Source organism: Aphanomyces invadans (genome assembly GCF_000520115.1).
Source record: "Aphanomyces invadans strain NJM9701 unplaced genomic scaffold supercont1.3, whole genome shotgun sequence".
NCBI lineage: Eukaryota > Oomycota > Saprolegniomycetes > Saprolegniales > Verrucalvaceae > Aphanomyces > Aphanomyces invadans.
In genome coordinates this window covers 48,859-73,677 of record NW_008580148.1, presented here as the reverse complement: position 1 = coordinate 73,677, position 24,819 = coordinate 48,859, and the positions used below count along the sequence as shown (strand labels likewise).

The following is a 24,819-nucleotide window of genomic DNA, read 5'->3' as shown; positions in this document are numbered from 1 at the left end:
ATCAGGTAAACTGGAACCTCCCCGACCAAAACTTCCACGCAGAATTCGTTATAACCTATTAAACGCATAGTGCGTTGAAGTAGAAAAACCGACTTCGCAGAGACATCCAACGTTCTCGGCGGCGGAGTCCACGCATGCAGGTTGCTTGATCGGGCAAGCAGCTATGCATGTCCAAGACGAGAAAGAACGCAATGTGTTCCCTCTGTGGACGTCGACACCTCCGCGAAGGATCATGAAAAGGACGCGCACTGGCACTTGCACGGCCGGACCAGCCACCCACATTGCCTTCCATTCGACGTCTCTGACTCCTCCCATGATGTAGACATGTGACATCTCGCGTATGTGCGCACGTGTCTCCCAGTGACACGTTCGGACGGTTTGTTATCATGGCACTTGGACATACGACTCTATTTGAACCATGTAGTGATAGGACGAATGCTGGCGGCGGGGGCGACGGCAGGCTTCTTCATTTTCGGACAGTCGCTGACGGTCTTGGAATCTCCATGAGGTCGCAACGACAGTGGAGGAGTTATGCCCATGGGTTTCAGGTCGTGTCTGTGCGTCCAGACGAGTGGACGATGTGCAGGGGGAGGTGGAGGAGATGCGTGGTGCACAGCCGAAGACGCCACTGCCGGCAAAACGTCTTGAAAGGTCTCGAGCATCGCGGACTGGTGGAGGTTGAATGCAGGCATGGTTGCTGGTTTCGCCAATGGGCGCTTTACGGCAATTTTCCGCCTTGGCGACGATACGTCACCGTGCGAGCGCATTTCCGTGCTCGCTGCCTTCAACTTGTTGACTTCGTCCTTGGCTGCATTCAACTTCTGGACAACTTTCTCGTACTGAACCATGCGGAATCGATTGGCTTTCTTGAGGGCGGCAATTATCATGGCCGGGTTCGCCAGATCCGCCTCGAGCGCTTCCAAGTCGTTCGAGTTGAGGAACTGCAGTGTCGCCGTGTCGGCCATTGCTCGCTGCAACGACGCTTCTAGCGCTGCATTGGACTGCTTTGCATCATGCAGGCTCTTTGTCAGGGTTTCGTTGGCCCGGCGGAGTGTGGACACCTTTGCTTCTATCTTCTTGAATGCGGCTTGAGACTGCTCACCATAAACTTCCCACTTGTCGAGCTCGTGCTTGGAGGCTTCTTGCTCGGCGTGCATTGCTTGGAGTTGCGACCGAAGTAACGACAGCTTGGTTTCGAAGTTCGCCACAACGTCATCTAGTCGACGGCTTGAAGGGGACGAAGGTGATTTGGATGGGGAGGAGTCGTTGGCGACGTTGGTGGGCACCTTGAAAAACAGCCGAATCGGCTCTTGAGAGGAGATCTGCCTGCGGCATTGAGGACATTGTTTCTTCGACCTGAGCGCGGCCACAATGCATCGGCCATGAAAAACATGGCCACAAGGTAGCGCATACAGCTCTTTCAGCAGCGGCTCCAAGCAGATCGTGCAGTCACCTTCCTCCATCGCGCGCGGGTGCTCGAGTCCAAAAGATGAAATTTGAATTCAACTTGGCTTGTATCCGGATTTTTCAAACATCAACCGGACTTTTTCCAGAGGACATTTGAGCACGTGAGATTGGAGCTGCGCAGCAGGTCACCTCGTGGCAGAGCCAGACCCATGCAAGCTGTGGCAAGAAGCATGAGCGCGCTTCGAGCGATCGCATCAAGCATCCATCGACAGGACTGACGAAGGCGCATGGACGCATCCATGGACAGGCCACCCGAAAGTGTCGACAGGCCGGCAATGACGTCTACCTTGCGCAGAGCGCGTGTTGAACGAGTCATTCTCCAACACCCCCGCAACAGCGCAAGTGTCCTGCCCCCCACCATCGTTCAACAACATGGTTACTCGAAGCGTTATGTTCCTTCAGGTGGTTCTCATTGCAGCGATCATGGCCGTGGCATCTGGGCAAGATGACTTTCCCTTTTCCGAATTGCAGCTCGACGATGCACCCACCGACGGCCGCCCGACGACGCGGGTGCCAGCTACCAGCCCATTTCGCCCCGTTTTCACCACTACCTTTCGCCCCATTGCCACCACCACGACCAGTCCCACCGCGACAACTGCGAGTCCATTCACAAGCTTAGTCCCCACCACAACCACGCTTCCCCAAACAATTCCCCCGACAACCGCCGTGCCAACGGCTGTCTCACCTCGTCCCACGACTTCGGCGGCGGTTCCCACCACGGCAACCACATCGCCAACGATGACTACAGCTCCAATCGCCACGAGCACACCTAGCATGACAACCAGCACCCCCACGACCAAAAATGCACCGCTCACGACATCTCCCGCGCCAACCACTTTGTCGCCGCCAACGAATCATTCGTCCCATGAGCCGCTGTACGTGGTGCGCAATTCCACTGGCAACGGCACCAACGAATCAAACTTCGCGGGGGTCGCGGCGTCCCCCGACGACATCGTCTTTTGCGATCGTGTGAGCATTGAGCGCGACGCCACGTACTGCATCCGTGGTCCCATCTGCAGCGGCCGCGGCGACTCCCCCCATGGCGTCCTGTGCCCGCAGGCTGGAGCCGTTGCAGTTGCCCAGTGCCTCCCCACTCTGCCATCGTACAACGTCACACTCGGGCAGTGCATTGCACGAACTGCGTCGGTTTGCCAAAAGATTCAGGCGACGGATGCGTGGGGTTGCGTCCTACCTTGACAAGGCGAACATGGGGGCTTGGGTGTACCTTCGTCCCCGTGCTCGTAGCCGTCGGGCTCTTATCTGCATAATGCATTCGTCTTTTTGCGCAGAGTGTGTTGCAATCGGTTGGGTATGCCACCACATCACGATGGTACGTTTGGATGACGTTGTGGCGGCCAGATGAAAACGATGGCGTCTTTCTGTATCTCTGGCTCTCCCATGGGGACAGCGCTTCCCCACTGGGGACAGCACCACCGAGAGCATCATCTGCATAGGTCATTGCGTCGTAGCAACGACGATATGCGGGTGCAAGGCGGTCGATATTCATAGCTCGTTCGCCGCATCGGACGGCACAATGCCCATGTAGGCGACGGCGCCGCGGAATGTCGACCGTGACAACTGCCTGCCACGTGAGCTGCATCCTCGAATACGTTGAACCAAAGTGCTACAACGGCAAGATGGGATCGACATTACAAGCAGTTGGCAATAAAGTCTTTGATGGCGTTCTTGTGCGTTTTCACGTCCGCGTTCAGCTCGGTAGTGAGTGTGTCCATGACCTACGGCATCCCGAGGGCGTCACGGTCCATGGCACGTCGTGTCATCGCACCGTTTTCAACGTCAGCGTCTCGACGTCACCCTCCGTTACAATCTGCTTCAACCGAGTTTGAATGTTTTCTGGCAGCGCCGCCGCCGCCGGGGTGGTTGTCGCAGCTTTCTTCTTGGCCACCGATTGCTTCCTGGGTGACGGGTCCGTCCAACGTGCCTCTGCTTTTCGCGCGGCTTCTTCAAACAAGTCTTCGTTCTCACTCTCGGTCTCGGCTTCGTCGGTCACTGCTTTCTTCGCCGCCGCCACCTTCTTCTTGGTCGTGCGTTTTTTCGTCGGTGCGCCATCGTCACCTTTCGTCTAAGCCAAAGTCTCCACACGATCTCGATTCGATAGCCATACCGCTTTACGCTTCTTCGAGGTTGCCGACGCCTTGGGCTTTGGAGAAGCGTCGTCGCCTTCGTCATCCGTCGTGGTTTCCGATTCCACAGGTGCTTTCTTCTCCTTCTTGGACGATTTCTAGGCACAAGAGTGAGCACATGCATCGCCATACTCGGACAACCAGCCCCACGACTCCAGTTTATCTCAACCACACACGAACGCATCCTCACAGACAAAACACAGCGGAGCACCATGGGGTGACGTCCGATTCAAACGTGCTCGAGGCTTCGAAGGAGCACTTGGAAGCCCATGGCAAGCACTCTCCATGGGACACCTCGAGCTCCATTCAAGGTCAATAGACGTCATGCGCCGTGGGGTCGAAAGGACAACGTGATCGAGAACAGTCCAGTACCTTGCCCGCTCTCTTGGTTTTCTTGGTCGATTTCTTGGCGGATTTCGCTTTCTGCAGACACGATGGCGTGAGGAAGCTCGACGAGGTGGATGACGCCGGGAGCTCACCACTTCGGTGGCGGTGGGGTGGAAGAGCCAGTCGATGATGCGTTCCACCTTATCGTCCTTGCTGCCTTGGGAGCCAGCGTCGACAAAAGACTTTTTGGACCTGTCGATCTTCGCACCATCATCACGTGCGAGCATGCCATGGACGGGCAGTGTACCTGGAGAAAGTCCATCAACACGTCGACAAACCCGACGGTGCCGCGACATAATTTGATGGCCAACTCGTCCCGCAACTTTTCTTTCTCCTGCCATCGCAAAAACGATTTATCGATGGGCATCTCGTGCGAACGCGTACCGCTTCGTCGTCCATGGGAGCGTACCCGGAATAGTCCAAGATGTGCTGCTTCGCTTCCTTCATCTAGATACGTACGCGTTGGAGTGACCGAATCGAGAGACATGACCTTACGATGCCGAGGGAGAACCGACGGCTGAACATGACAGAGTACAGAATCTTGAGCACCTCGACGTCGCGTTTGCCGCATTTCGACACCTGTGCAGCGTCAGTGTCAGACGTATGCACGATGGAAGAAGGGCACCTTTTCAGCAAGGTAGTCAATGTCACGGAGCTTGGTTCCAGGTCCCTCCGGAACGACAAACACGTCGTCGACCACTGTCTCTTCAGCAGCCGTGTACACCGCACGAGGAGCTTGACGTGCACGGTCGCTTCGTCGCTCTCCGGGAATCTCGGCTCGTCGGTTCGATGCCTTCTTCTTGGGCTTCGTCCCTTCTTGGTGTTCTTGGTCGTCGGCAGCACTTGCGATCTCGTCGTTGGTCGACTTGTTGCCAACAGTGTCGTCGTCGGACGCGGCAGGAGGTTCCTCGACATCAGCGGCTTCGTCCTCCTTGACGAATGGTTCTTCACGAGCGCTCGTCGCCGTCATCTCCACGGTTGTGGCGGCGACTGCCTCGCTGGTCCGTTCATCGTCCGCGTCCATAATCTCAAACGATAAATGCCGCTCCGCTGTGCCAAGCACTTGATTTCACTATACTCGGTTGGGCGGGAACTTGACAACACAAAAAGGTGTCCGGATATCGATATCCGGAAATCCTGCGCTACTGCACGGTAAACTGTACGTACACTCTCAGCAGTATCCGGATATTCAGGTCGGGGACGCTACTCTACGGCACACTGTACGTAAACAACATGAGAAGCTGCCATGGCGGCACGAGCATGGCCATGACGCCTTCCTCCTCCTGCGAGCAATACGTGGAGGTGACAGCTTGCGGCATGTCCTTGGATATGGACGCGCCAACTTGTTGATGAGGCTGTCGGAGGCGTCGCATCCATCGCACGTGTCGATCCTCTTGTTGGAGACCAAGAGGTCAAGCTCGCGTCGACACACCCGAGATGGACGGGATCGTCGTTAAATACGTTAGCACGAGTTGGATGTGGGCCGGGGTATGTGCGTAGGAGTCGGGGGGATTTGAAACTTGGCGGCGTCGGCGACTTGTTTGCACCAGCACCCACATCCCGTCGGACACGCATTCTACGACACTTGTGTCAATCGCATGTATCGACCACACACAAGGGCTATACCTCTGTCGCAAACCACGCCACGATATGGTCAGAGTGGCCGCCGTGGCCACACTTGAAGCAGAACATGCTCTGCCCTCGCACAACCAGCTCACACACTGCGCATTGAACGCTGAACCCCTTGCACGCGTTGCAGTAGAGCTCGTCGCACGGCTACAACATTTCGCAAGATCGTGAGGAGGGCGACGAACGGCGGCGCATCGCGGGCTTACCCGACCGCACTTGCAGCAGTACATCGCTAGCGTGAGCCCGACGTGCGGCTCGGACGGCGACTGCAAGTGCTTGAGCAGTTCGCACCGCGCATTCGTCGCGCCTTGGCGGTACAGCAAGTCTGCTTGAGCCAGTTTATACCCGTCGTACCGGACAACGTCCGCATCTGTGTTGCCCAGAAGCGTCGACGCTCGTTTGCGACGAGCTGTTGGGGTGGAGGCCGTCGAGGGCGTCGTCAACGCCGTGGGTTTCATCGACTCTGTTGCTTGTGGTTGTGAAGAGAGTGCCGTCGTGATGACAGAGGTTGGCGGCGCACCGGTCGAGCCAGTGGATCGCACCGTGGACAGGACGGACGACTGCAAGTTTTTGATCTGGTCCGTTGGGGAAGGTGGTGGCACCGCGGATGGCAAGCTGACGGCACACACAATGGCAGCGAGAGTGGGCACGTCCCCCGCAGCTTCGAACAACTCGAGAACATGCTGCACCAAGGATGACCCGAACGGGTGAGCGTGCCACGGAGTCGGCACGAACTTGTTGGCGTCCACCTTCATGTCCCGATTCTCGTGGTGGAGGTGGCCGGGGGAGGCGGCCGCTGCGGCAGTCGAGACGGCCAGAATCGACCACATCTGTCCTTGTTCGACGTCGCCGGCGGCGATCGCGGCCTTGGCATGGGCGGCTGGGGTCGTTACCAACGGCGATCGATGGCAGAACGGCGGGCTATGGCTGTGGCACATCGTGGAACAGTCCAGGATTTTCACTCGAAGCAACAACGTCGAATCGAGGCTAGCCAGGTACTTGCCATTCGCAGTCGGGTTGTTGGCAGGCGCTGCGCCGCCGTTGGTGGCCGTTGACGGACCGAGCGACAGATGCGGATGGCGGCGGCGGGACGGAAAAGGTGGCGAGTGTTGCATCAGGTGGTGGTTGCCCGTCATGGTGTCCAGGGTCCTGCTGCCCGCGTCGTTCGTGTCGAGCTCGTCATAATCGTCTTGGGCAACGTCGAAGTGGTGGGTCGCTTCCAGGACGTGGTTGCTTCGACTCGCGTGATGCGGAGTCGACGTGATGAACGTGCTCGAGCTGTTGTAGCGGGGTGTAGTGGCTCCGATTGAAGTCATAGCGAACGTCGGCGGCGGCTGCGCGGACGTCCACAGAAACGACGGAGACGTTGCGGTTAGAAATTGCCGCGAGAGGATGGACGGCGTGGTAGTTTGTGGCAGAATCGAGTTGGTCGAATTCGTGGTGGACGGCAGCGGAAGGTGGCGCGACGACGTGTGGAGGACTTTGGACTGGCCGATCGCAACGCGTGAATCAAAGTACACGAGGCAATTGGGCCCGCTGAAGCACCCGCCCGACACACGCCGAATGGGTTCGCGAACTGTGGCATTGTTTGTGGGTGTCGATAGCCGGCCGATCGAGCTGAATGGGTCGTCGTCGGCATTCAGCCCATGCGTGCCGTTCGTGGCGAGAACGGCCTTGCTCGACGTGAGCGCGTCCCCCGGGTGCCACTCCTCAACGTCCATCATGACGTCATGGCGGTGAACAAGCTGCTGCGTGGCGGGGACTGGCATCGTTGCAGAAGCAGTTGCATGGGTCATCTCGTATGCGCCATTTGACGAGACCGGCGGCGGCGGCAACGGCAGTGGAATAAAATCGGCCTTCAAACATCCCAAGTCAAACTTGTACGCGGACAGGTTGACGTGGCTACCCGGCCGAGGGCCGTGGGTCCCGTTCATGGAGGCGGACGGCTGTGGGGGCGGCGCTTCGTAAGGCGAGACAGCAATCTCGTCAAGAGTGCTCAAATCGATCGACGAGTTGTGGTGCTGGTGAAGGTACTGGTGGTGCACTTGGTGTCGGACATACCCGCACGCTTCCAGCAACACAGGGTCGATCTTCCACATGCGCAACTCCTGCTGCTTGCCCCACGAGATGAGCTGAAAGACCCCGCCGCCCGGCTGCTGCCGCCACGCAAACCCTCGGACCAAGTCTTTGTGGCCAAAAAAGTCAAACACCTACACAACGCCCGGTCAGTTCGACTTGCTAGAGAGATGGCGGCGACGCGTACAGGCTTGGGTTCGACTGCGTTAGTGCTGTTGTTGGAGTCGCGCGCGAGGCTCCAGAGGCGAAGGAAGTAGTCCTGTCGGTGAAACGACGTGATCAAACCGTCTCCAAACGGTGTGTATCGCGCCCGCCAGACTGGAGCACCCGTCGTGATTGTGCCTGTACCATGATGAGGATGGGGAAACCACGAAGAAGACCAGTCAAATACCTTGGCACACGCGCGGTCGCATCACGTTCCAAAACTTGACCGTCTTGTCTTCCGAGCACGTGACGAGCTCGTACATGTTGGTGGGGCTCCAGTCGATGCCATGGATCTTTTGCATGTGCGCTGTGATCGTGACTGTCGGTTTGTCGCATGCTCGAGTATCCCACAGGCGAACCTGCCATGGCGTGAGAACATGGCGATCGAAGAGGGACGAACCTCGCCCGCATGCGCCGTGGCGAGCGAGTACGCGTCCAAGCGATTCCATTCGACTTGTGTCGCGCTTGTCGTGAACGCGAAAAGGGATTGCGCGGGCTTTTGCGGCGTTCGAATGTCCCACAAATGGGTCGTTGTGTCAGCCGACGACGACGCGAGGACGGTCGGCTCGGATGGACTCCAAGCAACGTCGCTCACCGGCCGGGTGTGGGCCCGCAGCGTCGACATGAGCGGCTGATGCGAGGACAACATGCCTCCAATGTGCGTCGATGTGTTGTAGTCCATGTTCCACAGCAGCGTGTTGTGGTTCGACGTTGACGCGACGACACCCTTGTACAAGACGTGCGGGTTGCATTTCACGACCGTGACGTCCCATTTCGTCTACGACGAGGGGAGCGTCCACAGGTGAACAAATGTAGCAAGAGTGGGCCCGCGCGATGAAGGCAACGCACCTGATGATGGAGGGTTCGTGCGGGTTGATACGGCGACTCGAGATCGATGACGTACAGCCCTTTCCGTGCCCCAAGTACACCGACTGATCCCGTTGCATCCACGGAAAGAGCGCTCGCATTGACGTCGTACTTGACACTGATGCTGCTGTGGATCGTGGAATCATTCCATGACGTCGACGCCGAGCTCGAGCTTCGGCGCAGCACCGCGGGGATCCCAGCACGGCCGCCGCCGTCATCCATCATCAAGTTGTATGTGGTGGGGGTGTCTGCAATTCCATTGGGCCATTCCAGCCAATGAAGCATCGTCTTTTCGCCTACTTTTCGCCAACTTTCACATATTTTTCACAAGTTTCTGCTTTAAATTACTTAACCTTTCTGCTACTACTCACTCTATTTACAAATATTTCGAGTTTAATGAATCGGCGCGGACAAGTTTATACTTGCATTCAGTAGGCATTCAAAGCAGTTAATTTGCCATCGATGCCTCCTTCGCAAGTTGACGAAACTTCAAGTGAAGCCAATGGTGCCGTCGCCGCCGCCCGCGTCGCCGCGGGGACTGCTTGCAAACCTCGGCCTACTTTCATACGCACTCATGCAACTCGCTGGTCAGGCAGTGGATGCAACGGTCCTAACTCCGTGTTCGTACCACCCCTCACGTGTACGTGGATCTCATGAAAAGTGTGCGTGGTGAGGTACAGGTGCTGACCTGATCTCGACCTCTGTCGTCAACCCGTACGTGTGGAGTGAACGCATTTGGGACTCGCTGAAGAGTTTTGCTCCGCAACGGGCGCGAGACATCTCGCGGTTCCTGTCTGTTGCCATCGTGAAGTCGCTCCCTGTCTTCTCGACGGAATCGTCGTCGGCGTGGTCCGATACTGCCAAGGTAAACACACGGCCTTCGTCCATCCAGTCTTTATCAGTGTTTACCACCTCCATGTCCTATCCAGCGCCTTCAATCCCATGTGTACAATGTTCTTTCGACCCCGCAAGGTCACACCGTCGTGCAGGACTCGGTTGCTACCGTCATCAAGGTGCAACTGCAACGTTCTTTCCGTGAAGGCGTCTTGTTGCTCACACTTACCGCTCGCAGGCAGCGCAAGCGCTTGGCACACCCGAAGCGAAGGAAGCGTCGTCTCAGTTCACGGCCACCGTCAAGAGCTGCATCCAAATGCTGGCAACGCCAGAGGTGGCGTGATGTTCCATCCTGCGCTTGCCATGTTGATCAATTAAGATATGTGACGTTTCTGTAGGGTCAAGGAATGATTGACGACGTGCACAACTGGGTGTGTCATGGAGTCGGCATCGCAACGTCCGCAGAGACATCTATCTTTCTCTTCGAAGTCGCGACGCATCTCTGCCATGCCTTGGACGCGGACCGACCGTCCAGCGATGCCGGCGCGGATGATATTCCTGCCGAAAAGTACGTATTGCGGAGTTTTAAAGCCTGTCACAGACGTTGTGTCGTGTCTCAGCAAGGCGTCACCGAACACGAGCAACGGCGGCAACGGTCTCAAGAACGGTCAAGGTCCCATGGGGAAGCGGCGGAGCGACCGCCGCAAAGCTGCGCTGGAAGAGAGCATGCTTCGCAAACTGGGGGTGCGAGAGCCGATTGTTGAGGTAGAGGAAGTCTTGGAGCTTCCACTCGCCGTGGAAGTCGACGAACAGGGCGACGCAGTGCTAGCTCGCGCATTTGAATCGTTCGACGACGCCGATGGAGAGTCGGATGGTTGCAATGTTGTCGCAGACGACATCGAACCTTGGCACTCGGACCAAACACATCCAACTTTACGGCGAAGACACCATCGCCAACGCCTCCACCAAGCTATTCGAACGGTACCCCCATGTCTGAGATAGTGCTATTGCACCATGGATGGCTAGAGCCCCAAGATGTTGATGCGAACGCGCGCGCTATCCAAGCAGTGGAGACGCCGACGGCCCGATGCAACTTCCACAGCCACGCATTCACCGGCAGATCAGTATGTGGTCCGCGTGCTGGCGTGGATGATTGTAGCCTTTATTGCAGCCGTGCTGCTGCTCCTTGTCGTGGCAATGTACCGAGTTCTGTTGGCATAAGGGTCAATGCAGATGTAGAGTACGTGGTCAGCGATGCTTTTCAAGAACCCATGGAGGAGTTCGAAGAATAGGAACAAGTGCTTGTTGCATGGTTACTTGTCGGGGGCTGGCTGGCCTGTCGCGGCGACGACGAGCTTGCCCAGCACCGGGTCGTACACAAGCCAGCCTTGCGGCTTGGGTGGTCGCGGCTGCGTTTCGAACTCTGCTTTGTGTGCCAGCAATGCTTCGAATCGCTTCTTTCTTCGCCGGACGGACGCTTCGTCGTGGACCTGCTCACTGGAGCGATGTTTTGTGGTGTGAGGCCGACTCGACTGCACAGATGGGGCTTTCTTTGGCTTGGGCGACGGAACCGGCGATGGTTTCGCGTGATTTGAAGATCGAGGCAGGTCGAGATCGATGGGCTCTAACGGTGGCATGTCCGTGACGTCCACGACGTCGTCCGTGGTGTCGGACCAAAATGTGGGCCCATGACGAGTCCACAGCCATATAAGAAGCAGTGCAAGCCCTGGTACCCAATACAGCCATCGTGCACTGACATGATTCCACATGAGCGACCAGAACCCAAAGCGAAGTTTGGCCAACCGCCGCGACTTCCCTGCGGCCACGAGAGCTTCATGCTGTCGGAACGCGGCAAGCCATGATTCTTGGAGTGCTTTGGCAATTAACGCTATGCCAAGGACCATGTACACGGAGAAGTACCCGCCGCCACCGCCGGAGAGAACGCTCCACAAGCGCATGGCGACGATTCCTGATGCTTTGTCACCACCGCCGAAGCACCAAGCTGAGGTGGGGCATCCGGATACATTCCGGATACAAACACATTGTGTATCCTCCGATATTTTCAAAATGTGGATTTCATACAATATGGGTGCATAGAATATTCTCGTATTTATATATTATTTTGTCGTTTCTAAAGTGTAGACCTGTTGCGATTTTCAGAAATACACATTTTATTACCTCTTGAAAGGTTTGAAAAATGCGTTTTTGATAATATATAAAGTACAAATCAATAAAAATATCCACGAAAACGACCAAGACATCGAGATGTAATTGCATTCGATCATTTTTCGAGCGGTGACGGACATGCTGGCCAAATCCGTCGCGGCGCGCGTGGGCAAGGTGTCGCCCGCGTCGAGCCTTCTTCTCGTATGCGACATCCAAGAGATCTTCCGCAACCGCATCTATGAGATGCCCTCTGTCATCCATGCTTCCAACACCCTGGTCGCGAAACATGCGATGTGCCAACACCGTCGACAAGGTGGATCGATCTGATGTGACAGTCGGTAGGTGCAAGCGGCCAAGACGTTGCATATTCCGACAATTGCCACGACTCAGTACGCTGCTCGCTTTGGGGAGACTGTGCCGGAGATTCAGCTCGGTCCTGATGCCAAGACCTTTGACAAGACGCTCTTCTCGATGCTCACGGATGACGTGCGTGGGGAAGTGGACGCTGTAAAGCCCAAGTCGGTCATTCTGTGTGGGATCGAAGCGCACGTGTGTGTGTTGCAGACGTGCTTGGACCTCGTCGAACAGGGCTACGACGTGCACGTGCCCGTGGATGCTGTCAGCAGTAGCACTGCCTTGCTTCGGTCAACAGCGTTGACGGTACCCTTGACCACGACTAAGGTTTGCCTTGACTGGTATATTCTAGCGCCTCCAGCAGTCTGGAGTGTACTTGACGAGCGTGGAAAGTATTGTGTTTCAGCTCGTTGGGGACTCCAAGCACCCCGACTTCCGCGCGATTTCGAGCCTCATCAAGCAGCACAGCGCGTGTCCGACGGCATTCCATTGACCGCCCCCGTACTTTCAAGATGCATCCGTCACACTGTAGACTACCGAACCCGTTTGGTTAATGCATGCGTGCTCCATCGGGCATTGACCCGTTCAGCTTGATGTCCGCTTTTGCAGTCGTGGTGAGTATGCTGGCATGTTGCTACCTTTTTTCCAACGCACTCGTTGCTGTCGATGCAACCAAATTTCTCGCAAACGCAGCAAGCAACTCGTCATGACGCATTTTCTTGGCCGTTGGCGACCGCTCATGTCTCAAACGTCGCTCTCAACGAACTCAGCACGTCGCCATCTTCGAACGATGGGGGCATCTGCGTCGTCCCCGGCGCACCAAGGATTTCGTCCTCGGGTGGGGAAGCTCGCTCCGGACTCGACCGTCATGCTTGTTTGCGACCTCCAAGAACACTACCGCACTAGAATCTACGAGATCTCGTCCGTTCTCCACGCGTCCAACTCGCTCGTACGTGAGTGGTCATCGGCGGCCTGACCTGACTTGTGCTTCCAGGTGCAGGCCGCCAAGAGGCTTTGCATTCCAGTCATTTGCACGACGCACGACGCCGCCAACTCGGACGCCAGGACCCCGCCGGAGCTTCATTTGGACGACGGGTGCAGTTGCCATGACAAGACTGTGTTTTCGATGCTGTCGGCGGACGTCCGCCGCGCCATCGACGCGCGCCATCCCAAGTCGATTGTGTTGTGCGGCGTGGAAGCCCACGTGTGTGTGCTCCAGACGTGCCTCGACCTCGTGGAAGACGGCTACCAAGTCCATGTCGCCGTCGATGCAGTGAGCAGCAGCACGGCGTTCCTGCGCGCGACGGCCTTGGAGGTTTGTGCTTTTTGCTGTCCGAGTCGGTTGCCTGAGCGTGTGGACGTTAGCGCTTGAAGCAATCGGGTGTGTTTTTGACCACGGTCGAAAGCCTAGTGTTTCAGTGGGTGCCCGACTCGAACCACCCCGCGTTTGACGACATGACCGAGCTGAACAAGCAGCACACCGCGATCCCGTCCGCGTTTCATTGACGTGGGGCCGAGGGTCACTCTGCACGAACGATATGCGTATCCACAAAAAGTCCCTTTACAGATCGGCGGGAAACTCAAACATCACGTCCTTGTCGGCATCGCTCGCCATGGCAAACTAGAGCGTCCGTCAGGGATGCAAACCGCCATCGTCGAGCCAGTACCTGCAGCAACTGGATCACTCGCTGGTTGGCACGCGTCCACTGAACAAACTTTTGAAGCTGCGCATCGTTCAAGGGCCCGCGAAACAAATCCAACAAGTTCTGCACAGACAGAGCGCGCGCATGAAAATGTAGTGTGTAGGGGCACGGCGGGGCACCTCGGTATTTGGAAAGTGGAGCCACTCTTGCACGTTCAACCCCGCGACACACTTTTCCACGATGGCCAGGCATGTCGCTTCCACATGGATCGCCGGCTCGAGCTGCAGCAGCTGCTGGCACTGCGCATCCGTGAGTCCGAGTTCCAGCTTGAGGTCGACGAACTCGGGGTCGTCCGAAGCAGCCAGGACCAGCATCCAGCTGTCTTCGTTGGCTTCTTTGATCTACAGCCGACGTCCAACTCAATCGACCATGTTTTGGGCAAACCAAACGGAACGAGCATTTTTCCAAGCTACAAAAATCGCAAGCACGTACGACGACGGCATGGCGCAGGAGCTGCGTCAAGAGCGACGCTGTTTCCTGATGCTTGGCGTCTTTCGTCAGCGTAATGCTCTGCTTGTGTTCCCCTAGTGTATCGTAGCAGGCACGGAAACGGCATCGTGTGATGGTGCATACCGCCGAGAGCTTCCAAGAGGGTCTGGATGTCGCCTTGCCCGAACTCGTGGGCGAGGGACTTGGCCAGGATGTTCTGTAGCTCCTTCACCTCCGCCTCGTACGTCTCAACGAGCTCCTTGCTGCGTTTTCGCCGCTGGCCGGCCAAGTCTCGGTTACGCGCCAGCCGCTTCTGCTTGCGCTGGTCCTCTTCGAGGAGCTTCTTGTAGATGTTGAGCAGGTCCGGGTTGGACAAGATGCTACGGATCTGGTCGGTCGTGATCTGCGACGGGTCCTTCCCCAGCAACTTGGACAACACGTTCATGTCAAGGTCGATCTGGCCAGGCAATGCCTGTGCATGTTGTTGCGACGAAGGCTCCGACTTGACCGAATCTGTGTCTTCGCCGACACGTAGGTTCCGCATCTGCGTCTCCGTGCTCGCGACAGACGTCGTTCCATTAGTCTTGTCCTTCACGTACAAAAACTGCGGGGGAGTCTTATAGTCGGGAAATGCATTACGGGGCGCGTGGCGTTTCCCGCTCTGTGGCTCTCCTGACGATGCCGCGACAGGATGGTAAGCCCGGTGGGACGTCGGTTGAGCTTGGGCGTCGTAGTAGCCATAGTCGGCCGGCATCGCGAGATGCGAGCCTGACGCATCGTAGGCCCCCAACGACACGTCATTGGGGTACATCATCATGGGTTGTTGCTGCTGCATCGGGTAGTTCATATGCTGCTGTGGGTGATGCATCGGCTGCTGCATGTACATGTTGCCCATCGCACCTTGCGGCTGTTGTTGCCGATGCTGATTCCGCTTCTCTTCCTGTTGCACCAGCACTTGCTGCTGGTACGCGTACGGATCCATCACGGTGTCGTCCTCGGCGGCGGCGTGACGACTGGAATTATGTCGCTGTGGGAAAGGTGGGAATATCCGGATATATGACACGAAATCATCCGGACGACGAGCGTCCTTTCTTACGGGACACCTCAATCACGCAATACCTAATTTAGCAATTACTAGGTAGGTATATAAATAGTATGGTTTCTCGCCCTGGGCAACTTACTTCAACTAAAGCTTTCCCTCTATTCCCTGTGCATGTAGTACGATAAAGCTTCCTCGGCGGCATTTCTTGTGAAGTTTTGATGACATGGTGGCGCGGATGGCAATTACCATGCATGGCTAGCGCGTTCCTCTTTGATTCGGCACTTCAAAGTCACGAACTACCTAAATTATTCCAATTGCCTAATTTAATGCTCGGTTAGTGCTCTATATAGTAATAGATGCAATACAGAATAATTATTCATTTGAAATAGTTACTTCAGGATATAGAGATACCATCCGGTTACAATTCTGTAGGAAACTCGAACACAAGATCCTTCTCATTGCCGCCGCCGACCGTGGGCGCCGCCGCAAACTGGACACAGGAAGCACATGAATAGGCAGCTCCAAACGTAGCAGGCATACCTGAAGATGCTGTATGACACCTTGATTCACGCGTGTCCACTGCACGAACTTCTGAAGCTGAGCATCGCTGAGTGGCGCGCGGAACAAGTCGACCAAATTCTGAAATGTAGTGGGTCATGGTGGGCAAGTACTGCGCATCATACCTCTGTATTGGGAAAATGCAGCCATTCATGCACGTGCAGCGCCGCAAAGCATTTCTCAACGATCGCGAGACGCGTCGACTCGTTGTGGATCAAGGTTTGCATTTGTGCGAGTCGCGCGCACTGGGCCTCGGTGAGTCCAAGCTCTTGCTTCAAGTGTGCGAACGTAGGGTCATTTGCCGCTGCCAACGCCAGCATCCAGCTCTCATCATTGGCATGGCGAATCTACAACACACTTGTCATACACGCTTCCCCACGTCACTGCAAACCGCGGAAGCATTCCGCGAATGCTGCTTCAATAGCACGGACGTCTGTTGGTGTTTTGTGTCCTTGGTCATGTTGACGCTCTGCCGTTGGTCACCTGGTCGCATTGCATCACGTAAAGGTGACTACGCGATGGCTTACCTCCCAGGGCATCCACCAGCGTCTGGACGTCGCCCTGGCCAAAGCGATGGGCGTGAATCTTGGCAAGAATGTTCTCAAGTTCGGAAACCTGAGACTCGTACGTCTCAACGAGGCCTTTCTTCTTCTTGCGTCGCAATTGCGCCGTCTTGCGGTTGTTGTCGAGGCGCTTCTGGCGCTTCGCCTCTTCTTCCTGTAGTTTTTTGTAAATTGTCAGGAGCTCTTTGTTTTGCATGATGCTGCGGATCTGGTCGTCGCTTATCTCGCTTTCGTCCCGAGCGAGGAGCTTTGACAGGACGGCTTTGTCCAGGACAAGACCTTGTGTACCATCCGCGAACGTGTCCGCCGTCATGTTTGCTGAGTCTGCAGAAGGATGGGCTGGAAACTTGCTCTTGGGGTAGTGGGGCTGCGTGGACGATGCAGATTTCCACCGACTAGTCAGGCGTTTGCTTGGTGCTGCATTCGGTTCGGACGATTCGTACGCGGCCTGTGCCGAGGGCGGTTGGGCAAAGTACCCTTGGGATCCGTCAGGAGCGACAACCATTGGCATATGAGATGCAGGGAATGAGTCATCGGAGTACATGATCTGCGGCGGCGGTTGAATGTGTAAGGGGTGATGGAACTGGATATGGGGAGGCTGGTGTTGCACCGGTATGGATGGCGTCGTCTGGGCAAACATAGCCATGTTGGGAGGAGAAAACGTTCCTCCACACAACTGGCTAGTGGCCGTCGCAACCTGCCGCCTTCTCTGTTGCTCATGCATCTGTTGCTGGAACGCGGCAGCGTCCATCTTGCACCCTGCGGCGTGATTCTTTTTGCTTCGTCAAATGTTGCATCAAATGGCGAAGTACGAAAACGGAAAAATAGTTTCAAATTTCGGCGAAATGGCTCGAAAATCCCTTCAAAATACAGAAACGCGTGCGAAGGTTTGAAAAAGTAAAGTTGAATGAAATTCAGCAACGTGATATGAAAATTCCATGTACAAATTCGCAAAATTTTGATTAATTTTTGCAACGCTTTGGATACTTCCATTCAGCGTTGGGAAATTCGCAACATTTTGATATAATTCAAAAACATTGAGTCATTTTTGGCGAAGTTTGGACGTTTCGAATATCACGACTGAACGATTTTTGGAAAAGAAGGCACAGCACCATGGACGACCGATCCAGGGCACCGTGACGATGACGCGTCCTTCCGCCGTCCACTCCCGAACCAAAAGTCCGATATAGAGGCGAGAAGACACACTGAGGCATGAACCTGTCGACCGCTTCTGGGTTAGGAAGAAGACTGTTTAGTGGTCAAATACTCGTGCTATGGTCCAGTCGGGATTGTCGAGATTGTCCATGGCAGTCTGGAAGCGCAGTTGGCAGTGCGAAGTCCTGACTTCAGTTGTTGTGACAGCATTTGTTTTGGCCATCGCCAGGTGCTCCGTCGTGCGATACAGCACGTCCACGTACAACAACTTGTGGTCCTTGGAGATGGTCACGTCGTGAAGCGAGCACTCGTGAATGTCGAACTTGGTCAACTCGACATCCGTGTACCCATCGTCATGGTATGCTTTGAACTCTTTCTTGATTGCATCCACACACGACCGAGTCATGATGGACTCCAAGAGCTTCTCTGTTTTGAACGTTCTGTCTTCGTCGGTATTTGTCGCGGCGATCATGAAATCGGGAGAGTACATGGTGTGGAACACCAGGTCCAAGGCAACCTGCGCGCCGTCGAGGAAGTCTCGCAGGTCGAACGGAGGCGGGTCAAAGTACCGATGGAAGAAGAGAAACATCATGACTTTCTTGGATTGTGGCATGTCGGGGTCAAAGAGGCCGTCTTCGTCCCACTGCATCAGTCGCTCCTTGTCGTCAAACGCCTCCAACAAGGTCTGGATAAAGGTCGTTTTCGGGCGAGCTGTCGGCTCGGGAGTTGACGAAAAGGTTCGGAACGACGACCTTGGTAAGCCAGCAGGGGCTATCGGTGTTCTCCTTGCGGACGTCACTTGTGACGGCCTCCGAAGAAGCGCGCGACGCGCTATCGCTTGTGTGAGCCTTCGCTGAAGCATCATGACGCTCTCTCAGTCGCTTCACTGGTGAAAATCCTGGCCTTTGCACTTGCTCAACCATTGGCTATAAATATTTTCATGTAGCCAATAAATTATCTCAAAGTGTGAAAGCGGCGACTTGATTGGAGGGTGCCAAAATATTGGTGCTGGCTACATTTTCTCAAAATGCACTTGCTCCCGACGTTGAACGCCACCGCACGATCGAGAACTCTTAAGCAGCCTGCGGAACGTATCTTGCTTGAATGTTAATCGGAGCCCCCTTGACGAAACGTGGATGTCTTGTGTGGTACGCGTTGTTCGGGTATTTATTACAATATCCTCATCGTGCGAATTATCTGCTCTGGAAAAATGGAAAAGAAACGTATCGTGATTGGTAAAAAAGAAATGAATACTAGCCAATCCCGATGCAGTATATCTGACATGGCAATGTTGAAAACGCGGCATGGCCAAGAAGACGTTTGCGCTCGGTACATGACGACACTCGTGTGACGAGTGACGATAACTTGGCTCCGATCGCTTGTAGAGTCGTTCTGCTTGGACCAGTTCGATGAACCTTCTCACCAAGGGACACGTCTCGTCTGGGACAAGGCCGACTTTGAAGCTGCCGTCAACCGCATGTACCACGCCGACAAATTCCACCTTGTCGACGGGTACGGCGCATCCTGATGCACCTTCATTTCTCCGTGGTGCGAGTAGATACGCCCCGTTTTGCAAGCATTTGTTCATACCGAACTTTGTTGGCGCGAAATTGAGCACGGCGGCGATCACGAACTCGAATCGTAAGCACTTGATCACCGAGTACGTCGCGCGCACCCCGACCGAGCTCCCAGTGTACGTGCCTATCTTGCGACACGATGGGAGTCATGTGCCGACGCAGGTTGGTTCGGTATTTTCCCGTCGAAAAGGTTCAACCCCAAGTTGCCGCCTACCTCGACGTGATTCTGTACAGTCGCACTCAGATCCAACTGGAGAATGCTGCCACGGGAAAACCCGCGGAATACAACGAGACGGCGCCATGGGGAATCATTTACGTCAAGGCACAAGACGTTGACTACGAATTGCCCATGGACCCAATCACAATCTTACGCAACGGTCTTGGCAAAGAAGAAGGCGGGTCGGGTGTCCCCGTCGACAAGGAAGCGTATCATCGCTCCGTGGAGTACTGGGCGCACCATGCTGTTCTGCAGTAGCAAGCATGCCCTTGCTGAACGTATCGAGGAAGACGAAAGAGCAGAAGAATGGCAACCTCGCGCAATTCGGGCACTTGCTTCAGCGTCGACAGAGGTGACTGTCCAAACAAGGGCATTGGCGTTGCGTCCTGGAATTTGAGAGATTTTTCGACACCTGCGCAATGGGAAGCCAGCAGATCCATGCCGCTACATCTCGCCAACTTCTCGCCATGAATTGGCGCTGGGTTCGATGCCGGGTGCATGGAGAGCGTTCTCCAACATGACGTGTTTGAACATTTGGCTCAATACGGAGCTGCACGAAGCGCTCGATCATGTCGACGAAAACATGGTACCGTTTCTGGACTCTTAGCTGCGGATATACGACACCGTAACGCAAACTTACGAACCCGCCTTCTCCACCAGCGGCGATGCTCGATCGAGGCGGCGGGTGGCGTCATTATCACGAGGCAACTGCCGGTGCATGGACACGGGTAAGCTAACCCACCACCACGACTCGATGCCGAGCACGTCAACGTGCATGGGACCCAATTCGACAACCACCTCATACCATTCAGCGCTGCCACCGCCTCCTCGAGACGGCCCCAGTGCCTCCAACATCGCTAACATGTCCACCAACAGAACGGTCTCGGCGGCGTACCGCGCCTCATGTCCACTTGATAAAGGTACTTGGCACTGCTGCCCAGCCACGTTGGTGGCAAGTCTGGCGCGCCATCATTCAAACCAGCAGCACGCGACGACTCGAAGCAACGACACCGGATACAGCGCGCTGGGTCGATCACGGCCGTGCGTACATCGCCGCCATCACGACCAAGTGGCGCCCCGAGAATAGCATGCACACTCCCCTGCCTGAAACTTCACATCCATGTCGAATGCGATAACCGCGCCCGACCTGGTTGCAACGATTGCGTGCTCCATGGGAAGCGCAAATTTTTTCACCGTTGCGGATGTCACTTCTAGCCAACACGTTGCACTAGAGCGAATACTTGGACGTCCACACAATCCCAATGTCGTTGAGGACAAAGATGAGCACGTCGTCCGCCGCCAGAACGGATGGAAGCCTCAGACCACATGTCCAACTATGGCGTCGGATGAAGCAAAAGCGAGCAGCTCCGACGCCGACTGCTCCAAGCCCGGGCGCCCGTGCTGAGTAAACAAACGCATGGCAGCCACGATTCAAAGCTCGAGCATTGGCCGACCGATCCACACGATATCAGCCACCCGATTCACAGCTCAAACGCGTTGACGCGTCATCACAGCAAGAGATCTCTCTCTGGTGTGGCGTCGCCTTTCACGGGCATAGCTTCGTTGGCGCCGCATGCCCTCCATGCAAACGAGTGTGCATGGCCGTAGCTGTCTCCTGCATGAGCAAGTCGGAAGCATGCGCCGTCAACGGCAGCGACGAACAAGTCGCTAATAACTGCTGCCCAAATGGCGTGCTAAACTCGACGAGCGTTCTAGTCACCGCATATCCGCGCCAGTTTCGATCGGGGAAGACAGCGACGGCTTTGTCGTGCGGTATCGGTGGCGCCGCGGCGTCATGTTGGTCACGTGCGGCTGAAGGAGTCGTTGGCTCTGTTCATCGTGGAGTTGCCCACCCACGTCATGTCCAAGGCAACCAACAACGATCGGCCACCAGGAACGGGACGAGCACGCGGCGCTCGAGCAAGAGGCGAAACACCTCGGCCCGAGCGGTCACGCTCAGCGATTGCGCGAGCTCGAGCAGCGCATCCAAAATGACGGGGCTCTCTGCAGGCGCGGCCGCGGGCACCCGCACCTCGCCCTTCTTCAACGGCTTCTTCTTGCCGGACGCAGCCGACCGGGGCGGGTACAGCTCCTCTTCAAAGTCCAATCGGTGCTTGATCGTGTACCACAGCAAGTCCGTGATGCAAGTCGCGCGGTCCGGCCGTCCAGCGACAGTGAGCAAATGCTTGTACGAGCGTCCGTCGGGCACGTCGGGAGTCATCCCAGACGACGACGCTGCGGGCGGTTCAAACACGGACGATGGCGCCATGCCGTCGTCGTCATCGTCGGCGGGCTCCGCCGCATGCTCGGTCAACGCGTAGCGCAGCGCGTGAATCAAGTACGTGATGTTCTCTGCGTTGACGGCGCCCATGAACCCGCCGTCCGCCTCGAACCCGTACCGCTTGGCGACCTCCCACAGGTCGTCGTGGGCTGTCGATGGACTTGCCGCGGTGTTTACGTTTCGCACGAGGAACGCGCCAACTCGCGACGCGAGGAGCTGCATGTCGGGCTGCGCCTGGTCGAGGAACGGCATGACGAGGTTTTCGAGCGCGTCGGGAACTTGGCCGACGTCCGACACGATCGGAGGCACCCACACGTCGTCGTGCGTCGTCGCGTCGACTAGGACGCGCGCACGCTCGAGCGCAGCGCGGAAGGACGGCTCCAACTCGAACGCGGGGGTGGCGTGCAAAATCTTGTCGTCAATGATGTTGTCGAAGAGCGGACAGAGGCACGTCAAGTCCGCCATCGTCCGGTCGCTTGCCGCCAGGCGCCGCAGAAACCCTTGGACGGTCGCGGACCGGAGGTGTTGCACGGTCAGGTGCAACGAGAACTCGCTGTCGTAGCGCACAAGGGCCGAGAAGAGTTCGACGACGGCATTCCGGACATCGTCGGCCGGCGCGATGGACAGGTCAAGGGCGCACGCGGCGTCGACGAGGCGTCTCGCCGCCAATTCGGCTTGGTCTGGGTTGTCCACGACGGCGTGCTTGAGGACCGAGTCCACCATGGGACTACACAGCCACGTTTGAATGCGCGCGCGCTGCATGGCTGCGTGAACGAGGGGCAAGTCGCGGAACTTGTGCGCTTGCTTGAGCCACACATGCCGCACCAACTCGGCCGGCTGCTGGCACCCGTCAACCTTTGCCATCAAGTCCCAAACCCCGACGACCGACGTAGCCATGGGTCGGTCGATCAAGTACCACGCATGGTTGGTCGTGGCGAGCTTCTTCTTGAAGATTTCCAAGCTGGACGCGTCCGGGCCAAAGTGGTCGAGCCGGGTCGTGATCTCGCACTCGATGTCGGACGTGTGATGGCCACTCGTGTCCGTCGCCGCGGTGAAGCGGCCACCATCGACGGCCACCGACATGCCAAACCCCATCACGCTGTACCCCACCGACAAATGAGACGACGACCGCTTGGCGCATTCCGCTTGCATGACGTCGACGGCAGTCCGGTCCTTGGTCGTGATTTCTACCGTCTTGCAAAAGATGCCGCCCACTTCATGGACACCGCAGACAGCATGCGACCCAAAGTCCTGGAGGAAATACGTCGCCGCCATTTCGTTTGTGATCGTGGCCGCCACGGCCTTGGCCTCGTCCGACAGCTGCATGTCCTGGACGGTCATGCGGAACGACTGCATCGGGACGTAGGCGTACGTGACTTGGGCGGCCGACGTCGTCGTCGTCGTGTCGGCTGTGGTGGCGGTGGTGGTGTCTGTTGTCGCCTTGCCGCCGCCGACGCCGCCGCCGACGCCCGCGTACGACGCCTTCAGGGCCAAACCCATGGACCGACCGCACGTTTTCATCGTTTGCCGAAAGTCCGTCGCGGCCTGGACGGTCGAAAACTGCTCGACGGACGTCGTGACCGCGGAAGTTGGTCCCATGAACGCACACGACGTCGGCTGTGCGAGCAGTGGATTCTCCGGGCGCTGGAGAATGCCTGTCCTGTCGGCGGACGTAACGATGCCCAGCCCGACGCCATAGAGCGCGGCGCCACCGCTTGCCTGGGCAATGAGCTGCTCGCGTGTGAGCGCATCGCCATGGGTCGCACTCGACGACAGCTCGTTCGCCATGAGCTTCTCAAAGCTGGCCAAGTGCTTGACCAGCTCCATGGGGTCGCTCAGCTTGTTGGCATCGATGTGCCAGTCCGCAAGGCCGAGCGCAGTCGTCATTTCGTTCAGGGTGGTCGAATACGTTGCAACATCGCTTTCGCTGTGCTTGTACGTGAGCGCGTCGCGCAGCTTCTCGGACACGTCCAGCGCCTTTTCCAGGATCGACTCGAATGGAGCGTCGTCCGAGTTCGCATCGTTCGTGCAATCGCTCAAGCCCATGGCGAACGTGGTCAGGTGCTGTGACCACGAAGACAGGTCGAAAAATGGGCAGTCAGCCGCGCCGGCCGACCACCAACATATCACCAAATCGTGTCGAACAGATCAGAACACAGACGGGCGACCGAGGGGCCACCCCGATCATTTCTACTACTCGAGCAACTGCTGCCGCCAACTTCACGCCGTTCGAGCGTCGACACCACGTGACAAGTGATGCAAATCGCGGGAGGCTCCCGCGGCGAGATGTGTAGTGGCCGTCTCCATGAGCCTTGCCAACGTCGTGTTCAACGTTTGCAGGCTGGGTGGGCGTACGTCGACGTCCAACTGTCTACCGCGCCGTCCGCGTCGGAGTGCGACGTGTTGGACATGGTCGCCCTCGAACGGTGAAGACAACCGCATCGTGGTCGTCCGTCGCAACGCGGGCTTGTCCTCGACCGCCACGTGCGGCACGATGGCACAGCGCAATGGAAAGAGACGAGTCGAGCCATGCTCCTTCCGTCGTCATCGATCGATGATGGCGAGAGCTCTAGGCAGGACAACGACCCTGTCGCCATTTCGCCGCCACCAAGCCAAGTACCAGTACATTCGGGACCCCTGTCGACCTCGAAACCCCTGATTCGTGTGTCGCACCCAAAAGTTGGACGCGCACCAAGCGTCAGTCGTGTGGCAGCCGACACGCCGGCCGTGTGGGCTGCATCACGAAGCACGGCAGGGGCAACATTGCTTTGACGTCGATGCGCTGCGTCGATTGCCGGCGTGCCACTCCACTCCATCGACAGAGTATGGACTACTATCGCTGGGACACCTAGACATGTTTCACACGCGGACGAATGGGGGCGAGCCGACCGACGGATTCGACCGGACATGCACCGGCGATCCAGCGACTGGCACCATGCAGGCCCATGTGTGACGGCTACTGAGCCATTCGAGGATGCCGTGACCTCCACTGGAGGCCATCGGGCAGTGTGTCGTTCGGCTTCGTTCTAGATACCGTGACAACGCCCTGCATGACCACGAAAGACTCCACGCCGCTGCATCGACTCATGAAATGGGCGGCGGCGAGTACGGACGTGGTGCATTTGTCCCCGCCTCGTGGACCCAACGTGAGACCCACCGGTCGTAC

General features: G+C 56.8%; 13 protein-coding genes across 20 annotated transcripts; 5 read left to right on the top strand and 8 right to left on the bottom strand.

Moving 5' to 3' along the window:
- Positions 1-316: 316 nt before the first annotated feature.
- Positions 317-1,481, bottom strand: H310_01757 (hypothetical protein). Its single transcript, XM_008864992.1, has one exon. It carries the CDS (start codon positions 1,461-1,463, stop codon positions 408-410), a length of 1,056 nt encoding a protein of 351 aa, XP_008863214.1. The 5' UTR covers positions 1,464-1,481; the 3' UTR covers positions 317-407.
- Positions 1,482-1,890: 409 nt separating this feature from the next.
- H310_01756 (hypothetical protein) lies at positions 1,891-2,664 on the top strand (the record flags this gene model as incomplete). The annotated part of the gene is made up of 1 exon (XM_008864991.1): positions 1,891-2,664. One exon carries the CDS (start codon positions 1,891-1,893, stop codon positions 2,662-2,664), a length of 774 nt encoding a protein of 257 aa, XP_008863213.1.
- Positions 2,665-3,094: 430 nt separating this feature from the next.
- On the bottom strand, positions 3,095-5,022 carry H310_01755 (hypothetical protein; the record flags this gene model as incomplete). Its single annotated transcript, XM_008864990.1, has 9 exons — positions 3,095-3,203; positions 3,254-3,550; positions 3,593-3,709; positions 3,984-4,034; positions 4,091-4,198; positions 4,246-4,332; positions 4,383-4,445; positions 4,494-4,577; positions 4,624-5,022. 9 exons carry the CDS (start codon positions 5,020-5,022, stop codon positions 3,117-3,119), a joined length of 1,293 nt encoding a protein of 430 aa, XP_008863212.1. The 3' UTR covers positions 3,095-3,116.
- Positions 5,023-5,168: 146 nt separating this feature from the next.
- On the bottom strand, positions 5,169-8,999 carry H310_01754 (hypothetical protein; the record flags this gene model as incomplete). Its single annotated transcript, XM_008864989.1, has 7 exons — positions 5,169-5,574; positions 5,625-5,774; positions 5,834-7,837; positions 7,891-8,045; positions 8,095-8,266; positions 8,308-8,685; positions 8,757-8,999. 7 exons carry the CDS (start codon positions 8,997-8,999, stop codon positions 5,461-5,463), a joined length of 3,216 nt encoding a protein of 1,071 aa, XP_008863211.1. The 3' UTR covers positions 5,169-5,460.
- A 247-nt stretch (positions 9,000-9,246) lies between these two features.
- Positions 9,247-10,894, top strand: H310_01753. 2 transcript variants are annotated; one of them, XM_008864987.1, is made up of 7 exons: positions 9,247-9,394; positions 9,455-9,639; positions 9,704-9,787; positions 9,847-9,942; positions 10,007-10,176; positions 10,229-10,589; positions 10,635-10,894. In XM_008864987.1, exons 1-7 carry the CDS (start codon positions 9,277-9,279, stop codon positions 10,827-10,829), a joined length of 1,209 nt encoding a protein of 402 aa, XP_008863209.1. In that variant the 5' UTR covers positions 9,247-9,276; the 3' UTR covers positions 10,830-10,894. The 2 variants fall into 2 exon arrangements, with proteins under 2 accessions (XP_008863209.1, XP_008863210.1); XM_008864988.1 differs by having other exon boundaries at positions 10,229-10,894.
- On the bottom strand, positions 10,851-11,611 carry H310_01752 (hypothetical protein). Its single transcript, XM_008864986.1, has one exon. The coding sequence runs from the start codon at positions 11,564-11,566 to the stop codon at positions 10,922-10,924; it is 645 nt and encodes a 214-aa protein (XP_008863208.1). The 5' UTR covers positions 11,567-11,611; the 3' UTR covers positions 10,851-10,921.
- A 276-nt stretch (positions 11,612-11,887) lies between these two features.
- On the top strand, positions 11,888-12,742 carry H310_01751 (hypothetical protein). Its single transcript, XM_008864985.1, has 3 exons — positions 11,888-12,050; positions 12,117-12,434; positions 12,481-12,742. Exons 1-3 carry the CDS (start codon positions 11,913-11,915, stop codon positions 12,619-12,621), a joined length of 597 nt encoding a protein of 198 aa, XP_008863207.1. The 5' UTR covers positions 11,888-11,912; the 3' UTR covers positions 12,622-12,742.
- Positions 12,743-12,918: 176 nt separating this feature from the next.
- On the top strand, positions 12,919-13,634 carry H310_01750 (hypothetical protein; the record flags this gene model as incomplete). The annotated part of the gene is made up of 3 exons (XM_008864984.1): positions 12,919-13,077; positions 13,123-13,443; positions 13,494-13,634. The coding sequence occupies 3 exons, from the start codon at positions 12,919-12,921 to the stop codon at positions 13,632-13,634; spliced, it is 621 nt and encodes a 206-aa protein (XP_008863206.1).
- H310_01749 (hypothetical protein) lies at positions 13,594-15,279 on the bottom strand. 3 transcript variants are annotated; one of them, XM_008864982.1, is made up of 5 exons: positions 14,405-15,279; positions 14,264-14,355; positions 13,951-14,172; positions 13,796-13,894; positions 13,594-13,749 (listed from the first exon to the last, which is right to left on the bottom strand). In XM_008864982.1, the coding sequence occupies exons 1-5, from the start codon at positions 15,240-15,242 to the stop codon at positions 13,690-13,692; spliced, it is 1,311 nt and encodes a 436-aa protein (XP_008863204.1). In that variant the 5' UTR covers positions 15,243-15,279; the 3' UTR covers positions 13,594-13,689. The 3 variants fall into 3 exon arrangements, with proteins under 3 accessions (XP_008863204.1, XP_008863205.1, XP_008863203.1); XM_008864983.1 differs by having other exon boundaries at positions 13,796-14,172; XM_008864981.1 differs by having other exon boundaries at positions 13,796-14,172; positions 14,264-15,279.
- Positions 15,280-15,659: 380 nt separating this feature from the next.
- Positions 15,660-17,210, bottom strand: H310_01748 (hypothetical protein). Of its 4 annotated transcripts, XM_008864978.1 has the most exons (5): positions 16,388-17,210; positions 16,252-16,343; positions 15,986-16,207; positions 15,843-15,941; positions 15,660-15,792 (listed from the first exon to the last, which is right to left on the bottom strand). In XM_008864978.1, exons 1-5 carry the CDS (start codon positions 17,172-17,174, stop codon positions 15,721-15,723), a joined length of 1,272 nt encoding a protein of 423 aa, XP_008863200.1. In that variant the 5' UTR covers positions 17,175-17,210; the 3' UTR covers positions 15,660-15,720. The 4 variants fall into 4 exon arrangements, with proteins under 4 accessions (XP_008863200.1, XP_008863202.1, XP_008863199.1 ...); XM_008864980.1 differs by having other exon boundaries at positions 15,663-15,792; positions 15,843-16,207; XM_008864977.1 differs by having other exon boundaries at positions 15,663-15,941.
- Positions 17,211-17,630: 420 nt separating this feature from the next.
- On the bottom strand, positions 17,631-18,470 carry H310_01747 (hypothetical protein). The gene has a single exon (XM_008864976.1). The coding sequence runs from the start codon at positions 18,441-18,443 to the stop codon at positions 17,676-17,678; it is 768 nt and encodes a 255-aa protein (XP_008863198.1). The 5' UTR covers positions 18,444-18,470; the 3' UTR covers positions 17,631-17,675.
- A 412-nt stretch (positions 18,471-18,882) lies between these two features.
- Positions 18,883-19,996, top strand: H310_01746 (the record flags this gene model as incomplete). 2 transcript variants are annotated; one of them, XM_008864974.1, is made up of 4 exons in its annotated part: positions 18,883-18,907; positions 18,964-19,090; positions 19,137-19,271; positions 19,318-19,996. In XM_008864974.1, the coding sequence occupies 4 exons, from the start codon at positions 18,883-18,885 to the stop codon at positions 19,628-19,630; spliced, it is 600 nt and encodes a 199-aa protein (XP_008863196.1). In that variant the 3' UTR covers positions 19,631-19,996. The 2 variants fall into 2 exon arrangements, with proteins under 2 accessions (XP_008863196.1, XP_008863197.1); XM_008864975.1 differs by lacking the exon at positions 18,883-18,907 and having other exon boundaries at positions 18,917-19,090.
- A 967-nt stretch (positions 19,997-20,963) lies between these two features.
- On the bottom strand, positions 20,964-23,699 carry H310_01745 (hypothetical protein; the record flags this gene model as incomplete). Its single annotated transcript, XM_008864973.1, has 1 exon — positions 20,964-23,699. The coding sequence occupies one exon, from the start codon at positions 23,697-23,699 to the stop codon at positions 21,231-21,233; it is 2,469 nt and encodes an 822-aa protein (XP_008863195.1). The 3' UTR covers positions 20,964-21,230.
- Positions 23,700-24,819: the final 1,120 nt, after the last annotated feature.